This window comes from Anopheles aquasalis, chromosome 2 (assembly GCF_943734665.1).
Source record: "Anopheles aquasalis chromosome 2, idAnoAquaMG_Q_19, whole genome shotgun sequence".
Classification (NCBI taxonomy): Eukaryota; Metazoa; Arthropoda; class Insecta; order Diptera; family Culicidae; genus Anopheles; species Anopheles aquasalis.
In genome coordinates this window covers 76780647-76790646 of record NC_064877.1, presented here as the reverse complement: position 1 = coordinate 76790646, position 10000 = coordinate 76780647, and the positions used below count along the sequence as shown (strand labels likewise).

Below are 10000 nucleotides of genomic sequence, written 5' to 3'. Positions count from 1 at the left end.
GAGATCGAGTTGACGTGCGCGGTACCGGTATAATCCACATTCTTCCCGAACTGGACAACGATGGGCCGTTCGCGGCAGCGTGGCCTAAAATCCGGCTCGATTACCCGTTTTTCCTGCAAAAACCTTTCCAGTACGTGTATCACACTCACACTTTCTGCCATGCTCGTCTCTGTGTTCTGTGTGCTAGATCACAGCATCTCGCATGATGCCCACACGGGGTGGCCGCTACGCCGATCCTCGGCTGCCGGGTCCGTCCGAGCTGGCCCTAGCCAAATGGTTTGCTTCGCGCGCATGATTTCAAGAAGGGGGGAGAGTGAGAGAGGGAGGGAAGGAGGGGCTCATCTCGGGTTGCGCTCCTCTGCCCCACCTCGTGCTGCTGATAGGACGCACGTCGGTGATGGCTCTGTGGCGAAGAAAATTGAAACGAAAAGCAGCACCGGCGGCGGCCTCAGCACCTGATCCACGAGGCAGGTAAGCGAAACGAATGGGATCGGTCCGTCGGTGCTATTGGTGTGGTGTGTGGTGCGGGCAATGGACGTGTGCCACGGCGTGCAGTACATTCCTCCGCCTGCACCACCACCACCACCAGCAGCAGCAGCAGCGTGGCGAGAGATACGATTATCGGTTGCCGCTCCACCGACCGTCTGCCGGTGGCCGCAGGTAAAGATACCGTTTGTGGGGAGCACGCTTGCTGCTGCTGCTGCCGCCGCTGCCTGGTGCACGCTGGCTTAATGATGTTTATATTTCCGATTTCAGTCGCTCAGCAGTCGCGTGCGAATCGTGATCCACAGTCGTCTCTTCAGACGCACTTGAGGGTGGCTAGAAGATACGGTGGAAAATTGTTAAAAATTGCTAGATCTTCAAGTGCACCGCGCTCGCTCAAGAACGCTCGCTGATCTCCTCGGTGTGTGTAGTGTGGTTTTTCAATTTGACGCACAACGCGAGATGAGGAACAAGTTTCGTTCGCTTTGTGGACTCGGCTCGTGGCCCAGCGTGTCGGTGTGACGTCATTTGTTTATCTGCTAAACCGGTTATTTTGTAGTGCAGCACGATCGCTGGTGTGTTGACGTAGGTCACTGCGCTGCCAGGTGTTTGGTTGGCTTTTGTTTGCGACATCCTAGTGCACATTGATCGATATCGAACGAGAGATTCTTCTCCAGTCGGTTTCGTCGCGTTCAAACCGAGTGGTCTTGTTCCGTGAAGTGAAGTTCTATTTTTAGCGCGCACCGTCGTCGTCGTCGTCGGCAAAACTGAACTGCCGCATCGATAACCAACGTAAGCTGCTTACCCGGCATCCCGGATGATTACATTTTCGCCATTTTGGTCTTTCAGCGAGAGAGGGAGTACTTACAGAATTTCGCTATCGAACAAACGAACCGAAAGCAAGTGGCAATCCGCTGGAATGCCAATTAGAGCGCTACTCAATCGGCACGCGGATCGTGAGTACGGAGCGCCCCGTAGTACATCTAGCGAGTTTGTGTGAGTTTTCACAGACAAAGTTTTACTGCGGTATTCGCGGTACCTAGGCGCTAGGTAAAGAGTCGTCAAATTACCCCTCCATTCGCAGTGATTATGGGCAAACAAATTATTTAATAGTCGCTGATTACACACACTCCAAAGTCCAAGTCGAAAAGCGCGCGCGGGGTTCACTCGAGAGGGTGTCATTAAACACTTCATATAGTGCTCCTTTACGAGCAAGGTGTGAGAAAGCGAGCGCACTAACAATCAAATGAGTCCCCAGCTTCGTTGGATCGATATAAAGGCTATCGTCGTATCTTCTCCGGGTACATGTAAAGGACCTGGCAGCTCGACGGAACCATCGTTTGATGCCATCAATAATTAGCACCTTGAGGTCGAACCGGGGGAGGCGCAGAGCGTGGGGGGGGGGGCGGTGCGACAGCGGTTGCAGAACACATCACAGGGCGGCAAACAACAGTCGGCGAGGGCGAAAGAGAATGCTGTTGTGCTCATCATTGGCATGCACCTATTAAGTCACTGTTAATACCAGCGACTCCTGCGTCACTTGACACACGTACACTAGATACACAAATACACAGACACACACAAACACAAGCTACTAGCCGGCCAAGAGAGTTTGCTCTGACATGATGGCGTGAATGGAGCGGGCTAGGTCATGGTGCTAAAATTTGCACCATCTTCCCGGGCATCGACGTTGTGCGCTGTGGCGCAACCGTTTAGCTTGTGCTAGGTCCATATCATTCACTGGAGCGCCAGCCCCTTCGCCCCCCACAACCTTACAGAGCGCAGAACTTTGTCGCCGAAAGTTGGAATGCGTTTGCGGATGGATGGAGAAAATGCAAATCTATTATGGAGAAACTGAACGCGAGCTGCAGTTCAAAGTTCCCATGACTTCTGACAGGCATGCTCCCCCGGGGGAGGGTGAAGAGTGGGTGTAGAACAGTAGAACACGCTACCACCTTAACCGCACCTTTGCTCACACTGTTGGTGTGCCAGGGTACCGGTGCTCTTTGACACGGTGGCAGGGTTTGGTCTAGTTACGGAATAGTTATTTGCATCGGTACGCGATGTCGTTGTCAATTGTACGGTTTTCAACGCGCAGTGGTGGGGGAGTTGCCAGCGTCACTTGTTAAGTGATAGCAAGCCAATTTCTCTGTGTAACCAGCAGCGCCAGCAGCAGCAACAGCAGAAGTAGCGTTACGCGGGCTAACCATTGTCACTGCCTGCTGCTTGGTTGGTTTGCTACCCCTCTACTACTCAATCATTCGCGTCACGTACGACAGAAGCATGGATCTCGTCGATCCTAGCCACCATCATGTGCATTTCCGGGTTGGCCTAGAGGAGGGATTGGTGCCTAGATTGGTGTGAAACTTGGCAACACTTCGAACTTTGGGGTATGCAAATTAGGAAATTCGAAAACAATACTCACTCCCACACACACTCCAACTGCGAGTCACACCTGAAACCGCAACACGAGACCAACAACCCGTCATGTTGGTATGCCGTTGGTCTAGTATTCCAAGGAGGAATACTGGGCGTTGCTAGGCGTCGGTAGGTCTGTGGGCGCCATTGCTGCCTCAAACTTTCTCAATTTTGTGTAATGTTTGAAGAAGGCACCTCCATACCCTTTTTGAACGGTTTGTGCCACCATGCCGATGTCGCCCAGTGGTTGCTGGGACGTTTACCGGGCTGCGCCTGGCGTCAACTGCACGTGAGTCTTGTGCATATTTACCTTCGCGCCGAGGTGGTTCATGGCCATCGCATTGTGACCTCATTTTTTGGGTTTAGTTGTAATGTCCTTTTTCCTTGATCACTCGCGTTTGCATGCTGGTTGATAGAATATTGTGGAAAAGGTAGGATCTTTACGTACACGTGCCTGCTACGCATCCAAACACACCAGGCGGCCTGTGGATGGTGTTCTACTTTACGTAACAATCATGGTAGGCGCCGCGGTCTCGTTGAGCCGCTCACAAACAAAATTTCAAACTAGGAAATGAATTTGGCCTGCTTTCCGCGAGAATTTGCGCGAAGCAAAAGTTTTACCGAGAGCGGTGCCCCCTTCCGGACGTCCGTGCAATAACGTTTGATCCCTAGCAACCGGTCGGTCGGCCGGCCGGCCGGCCGGCACCTCTGGTATCATTATATCGGTTGCAGCAGGTTGCCTACTGCGGTCGCATACCAACGCCACACCGTGGCGCCAGGGCGGCTGCTCGCGAAGCCCCGTAGAGATGGCCGGAGAAGGGCAAAGTTTCTATAATTGTAGTTTAGCTAAAGTTTTGCAATATTCTACCTAGACGCGTGTAATACCGCGTCAATGCCACGGAGCAACCGGATGGATGCAAATCGACTCCCAGGTCGGTAGGGGGTCTTCCGTGTTCTATGATCAACTTTGGCGACCAGGCGGCTGCCAACCTCCCCCCGCCCTCCCACCGCCGTGTGCGTGTGTTTAAGCAATGCAATCTAATATCTGTTCCTTTTTCAATTTCAGATCCCCAACCGCTTCCAACTCTTCCGCAACTACCGGTTGTCATTTGATCCTGGGATTCGTGCACGGTTCCGCTGCAACAGAGCGCAACGCATTACCCGGCGGAGTGCCCGGTGCTATTGCCAAGAAGAAGTGCAAATCGAGATTGATCGAGAAACAGCGCGCTGTCCACGAACCAACGTTGGGTATCGTTGATGGACGCTAGCCAGAGAGCTCAACGGACGGCACATTACAACACGCGCACCACTCCAGAAGCGTTGCGTTTCCGATGCGCCATAATTAAGACGAACGGTTACGCCGGCTTCACCCGATCGGAAACACACCAGAGAATTGCGTTTTTTTTTTTGCTCCATCCTAAGTAAATAAGCGAGCGCCCCCTGGCTTCTGGTTGGCTGGCTCCGGAGTTTCCGGTTGCAGCATTAATTGTGCAAGTGTACGAAAAACTGTCCAGCAAGTCCGGCGGACGCCCAGTCGAAGCGTGAAAAAGCGTGTGATTCCCGTGAATGCGCTTCCCCCGGACAATTGACAGCAGGGAAAAAAAGCCATCCGATCTGCCGCTCCTTAATTGCTTTATTGCCTTCCGTTCCGTCGTTCCGTTTCGATGGAGAATATGTTTGCTTGAACGGCAAGAAGTGCACCGTGAAGCGCGGCCACAAGAAACACTTTTCCCTCTTGAGATAACCGCGACAATACGCGTAGCGCGCGCCCGCACGCCAGTAGGAAGTGAGTTTGTGTGTTTTTGTGTCATCATCTTTAAGTCAGTGTGCCCATCGTTCCGTGTTGATCGTGTGTCGCCGGAGCAACCGTTTGAGATCACCGCCAACTGAGCTTCCGTATCGGAAGCACACGGAAGCAACGCAACGCAGTGTGTCACCATTTTGTGCGGAAGAATCAAGAACTCGTCCGTCGCTCCGTTTTGGTCCCCAGGGAGGACAACGACGAGGACGACGAGAGGATTTTGTGTGTGACCATCGAATCGTTTTACTCCCCGAAAACCCGCCTCGTGCCAATCCGAACCGGAAAGCAGCGTCTGGTCGCGGCGGAGGGGGTCCTCGCGACTCGCGGTAAATCGGATCACGGAAATTGGAATGTCATTGAAGGTAAGTGATACGCGGTGGGGAGCGGCTGCGCGGGGAAAACTCTTTGGGGAACCTGTACGACCGACCGATTTGGGAAAATCGGTCCACTTTCCGTTGCGTTTGCGTTATTAATTACACTATCGATTTATATAAATCCCCCCGGGGGGCGATTCGGAGGAAAGAGAGAGGATTAGACAGGGCCATACGGTGCTGTCTGGAGACAACCATCTACCCTTCACGTTACGCCGATGGCGGATGTCCTTCTTTTTTCCCGTTCGGCGACAGCGACGAATCTTGGAGTAGCATCAACAGCACCAGCAGAGCTTATTAATGTATGTTGGCCGCAAAAGATATGCTTCACACACGTGCGCCACGTGTTTCTGGTAGGCAGAAAATTAACTCGGAACTGAAAGATTTATTAGCCGAGAGATCGATTCACCGCCGCCAGTTGACGTGAGCTAAATATTTAATAATGCGCATTCAATTTAGATTTCGATTCTCTTCTAGAGGACCGCACTAATGGAGTAGACTGGAGCCGGGACCCTGGTCCAGTGAGCTGCGGCTCTTAATGAAAAGAAACAAAGCCAAATCACCGCCAGTGCAAGCCACCCCCCCCCCCCCCACGCAAAGGGGTAACACGCACCGGCGGAACACCGGTCGTCACCGGGCGGACGTACACACATTTGCCACAGCCGCTGGCGTCCGTCTGACCGGCTCCCGGGGCAAACACGGTTCCCTGCTAATTGTTCGTTCGAAAATGCAAATAGCGCACCGTGCGTACACGTACGGTTCAGGTCTCGGCTTGGTTCGGCTCGGCTCTACTCTTTCCGGTCGTGCACACCGTGAAAATGGGCCACCACCACCCCGTGTCCGTCCGTCCGTCCGTCCGGGTGCAGTTAAGTCGAACAAATATTGATCTGACGATAGTGTATCAGAGAAGAAGAGGCACTGCCCGTCCTAGATACACACAAACGGGCATTAGCGATTCTTAGGGCCCCGTGACTGTTGGCCTCCGCGTGCTCCGGGTGCATTCTGTTGCATATTGCACCGGGGGAGCACTACTCGGCCTATCCGTACTGTGCCGGTTGGGCAGTTCCATGATGATGATGATGGTGCTGATTGTGATGATCGCCATGTGAGCAGACAAGAGAAGCAGAAGGCACTCCAGCAGGAGCGGAACAGAACGGAACGGATGCAGAGAAGGCACACCTGAGCATTACTCAATGCAGCAGTCAGTCGGTACCGTCCGTACTTGAACGCACAGTCGTCTGTGTGCATGTGTGTTTGCACTTGCTCCGGGATGGGCCCATCAGACAGGTCCCCTTCTTCCCTGTTCGTTCCATTAGTTGCCAAACGACTTGAGTTGCCTTGAGTTGTTGCTGCGTCTTCTCTCATCGCGTGTCTCTGGTTCATGGAGTGCGCTGCGAGCTAGCTAGCTAGCTAGCCAAGCCTGGTGCAGCCTGGTGCTCTGCACTGTCTGCCCGGAGACTGGCGAGTGAATGGGCCGAATGCGAATGTATGTTCGGCGAGTTTATTGCCGGTTTATAGTGCGTTCGGTGTGCGATTAGCTGCTTCACGGGTGCCTGGTCCCGTTTATGGAACCATCTGGTCCGACGGTCCACTCGACTAATAGGTGCCGCGGATGCACGAGGATGCCGTTCTCTTACTCGCCCAAGCTGCTCATCATCATGCAGGATTGCTGGACGCGAAAAGAAAACGGCAAACGGCGTTGGAATGGGGTTCAAGTTCTACTTGACTCTCCGTTCATCCTCCACTTGTGGACTTCGTTGCATAGAATCTCTTCATAGCCCCCTCCCCAAAACGGGCTTTCCAGCTGTTCCCGCCAATAATCCGTTATGATCGGCTGCTTCTACTCCCCCCTCCCCAAAGGTGACGCGAGAATACGGTCCACGTTGACCGAGTTTTTTGTTTTGCACTCCCGATGCGGCGTGCTTCAGAGTGTCAATCGGTTGCCATCGACGGACGCATGTGTTGGCGAGTTCAAACAGTGACAGAGAGCGGCTATGTCGGACCGACCGTAGAACGACGCACCGGGGTCTTATCATTGCTCGGTCGCACAATTCGTGGCACGAGGCCGGCGGCATCGTTTTCGTTTCATATTTGGACAAGAATTTATTAACACTTTCCAGGTGGCCACGACGGCCATGACGGTCCCGACGGGATCTGATGATCGTTGTCGTTGTGTTGCGTCCGGGTTGCTGACGATCGACGCCATCCCAGCGAGACACGCCAATTTGGCGAACATTTATCGCGTTCATCGTGGCATCGATTGCCCCGTGGAGGTTGGGCAGCCGGCTTGTTCCCTTGGACGGTTGGCACCGTCACCGGCGAAATTGACGATTCCCCGGGTGTCAGTGTGCTAACGGATTACGGGACACGTGGACACCGGACCGTTCGCCGGACGACATCATCCTGTGCAAATATTGGAATGGTTCGAGTTTTCGTGTTTCGAGACCGATACCGAGACCGAGAATTAGCTGGATGTTAATTTGCTGAGCGGACTGATGGGGATGTGTTTTGTTAGAAACTTACCCTTCCCGCCGTGGCTCCCGGATTTGGTAATGTTCACCATTAGTGTGCTCCCTGGGGCAGACGACGAAATCTGAGAGACGACGAGAGCACACCGCAGATCATCTTCGGAGGTGGTCTGTGAACAATTGAAGGAATGGTAGGAGTGGTCCCCCACGGGTCGGTTTGGAATTCAAAAATCTCACTCCAAACCACCACCCTCTAAACGAACGCCGAGAGAAGGCGGGGGGGGGGGGGGGGAAGCAGAGAACACAAGGGGCCCTGTCAATTAGGGTCAGATTACGTAGCTCTCTTGGAATGAAGATACCATACCGTAGCCCAGAAGGCAGAACCCAGAAGCAGTTGACGGTGGTTACGGTTGATGGCGAACTCGGTGGCGCGATCCGGTTGCACCCGGTGTTGGGACCGGTGTCTGTGTCTGTGTCTGTGTCGGTGCTATGCTAACTCCTGAGCACAGGACCGGTGCACGATGGCCTGTCATGTGTCTGGCGCGTTTCGCTGGCCACAATATTGATGATGTTGTTTCTTGTGTAGTACCTACCTGGCCGACTAGTTGGCTGCCGTTCGTTCGTTCGTTCGGTCGTTCCCGCGTGGCGACTGGGTTCCCGGGTCCGGAGAGCACAAAGAACAAGCAGCTACTGGTCACACCAGTCACCAGTAGCGCCCCCGTCGTCTGTGGTGGATTATGTTGCCATTTTTACGATGATTCTACCTTCCTCCCTCCTACTGTGACTGTGAAACCGCAAACTGCGAGCACCACTGGGCCTCTGTGCCTGTGCCTGGGGGGGTGTGTGCGGTTTGATGGTTTGACGCATGATCGGGTTTTTCCTTTTTCGTCAATTTTTCGCCCCCGGAACTCTTCTCTCCTGGTTTTGTTTTGCGTTATACCAAGGGGACGGCGGGATGCTTATGACGCGATGAAGGATGGTCGTCACGATCGACTGACTGGAAGGCCAGGGAGCCGGGCAAGGGCTGGTGTATAGTATTTCGAGTGCTCAAATCTGCATTATTGTTGCAGTCGTGCTTTTCGTTGTGCTTTGTCGTCGCCGTCTGGCTAGCTGGTTGGTTTATTGTATCATGCGATCCCGATGTGCAGTGTCCTGTCCAGCAGCTCGCCAATGAAATGTTTGTCGTAAAGCCGCTCTTGATTGACAGATCCTTTATTTTGCATGCTGCAGTGCTCGCATTGCATGAGCGCTCGTTAGAAGGTCCAGACAACTTCTCGGAAGTTGCATGTGCCAGGAACGCCAGACGTCGTAATAAGCTGACTTCTCGCTCTTAACATGACCGCACACGCGCCTTGTACCACTCCGACACTACGTTAATAACCGATTGGAAACAGCACGTCACACTGGAAGAGCGTAAGTGGATGCGGAACTTACAAAATGGACTTGTCGACAGAGAGGAGCACGGCGTGAAGTGGCAAATGTTCGAATGCCTCCAGTGGCCTATAAATATATTAGCTCCCGTACAAGAGCGAACTCGAACCGGTTGTGCACACCATCCATTAAGGAGTGGCATGAGTTTTGCCCTTTTGCTGCCGGCGTTAATTGACAATCGGAAGGTTGTCACCTGTGCGCCGACCAGCATTGTCAGCCCGGCGGTGTAACAACAGCAGAATCCCCAACCCTTGAATCAGTAATAACCCGATTCGACAGCAATTCCGGTTTGCAAGTGGCACTGTAACGCGCGGGAGTATTTTTAGTTGCTTATTCCTCCAAGAATTCCCTTCGACTGTTGGGGGAGTGGCTCAACGTCTTATGGGATCGGCCACAAAGGTACAGCAGCGTTACTGCGACTCACAGATCAGCCCCCCGGACGTTCTTGTCCTTTGGAGGAATTCTTGGCCACCCCTCGAAGTAGTAGTTGGTCTCTTGGTCCCCGGGTCCGGTCCTCCAAAATCCTTGTCGAAAGTTCTGGTAGTTTTGCATATTTTATAACCAAATTTGCTCAACCGCGTCACCGTGTCGCGTTGCGCGCTAGAGATTCGCGCACTAGTTTGACAGCGACAAAAAGGGAGAAAAGTTTCTTTTTGTCCCCCTGCTTTCACCGGCCCTGCAACCCTTCTTCCGCCGCTGCACTACGCGATAGTGCGCGGCACTTCAAGTGTTTGATGTTTCGTTCGCTCCGATACCGTGCGATGGATGGAGGTTTTTGAATGTTTCGACGTCGGAAAATGTTTCACTCCTCTGTTCCACTCCTACTGCCTGGTTCTCTGGTGCGCTCCGGTTCCGCAAAATGGCCGTTGGCGATCGTTTTACCACTGTCTCTCTCCTGCTCTCTCTCTCTCTTTACTTCAAAACGCCGACATCGTGTCTGGCCCTCCGGGAATGGCGAGTGTTTCGGGAAAAACCCATTATTACATCGAGCCATCAAGTGGACCCGACCATGATGATGATGATGATGA

At 53.3% G+C, this 10000-nt stretch overlaps 1 protein-coding gene across 1 annotated transcript in view; it reads left to right on the top strand.

Annotated features, from left to right (window-relative positions):
- Window positions 1-10000, top strand: part of LOC126572036 (ankyrin repeat domain-containing protein 29) — a 182685-nt gene that overhangs the window by 1764 nt on the left and 170921 nt on the right. Inside the window, exon 2 of the mRNA XM_050231055.1 lies at window positions 3968-5064. Within this exon, the coding sequence (XP_050087012.1) occupies window positions 5053-5064 (12 nt within the window). The 5' untranslated portion in view covers window positions 3968-5052. The remainder of the gene's footprint in view (window positions 1-3967; window positions 5065-10000) is intronic.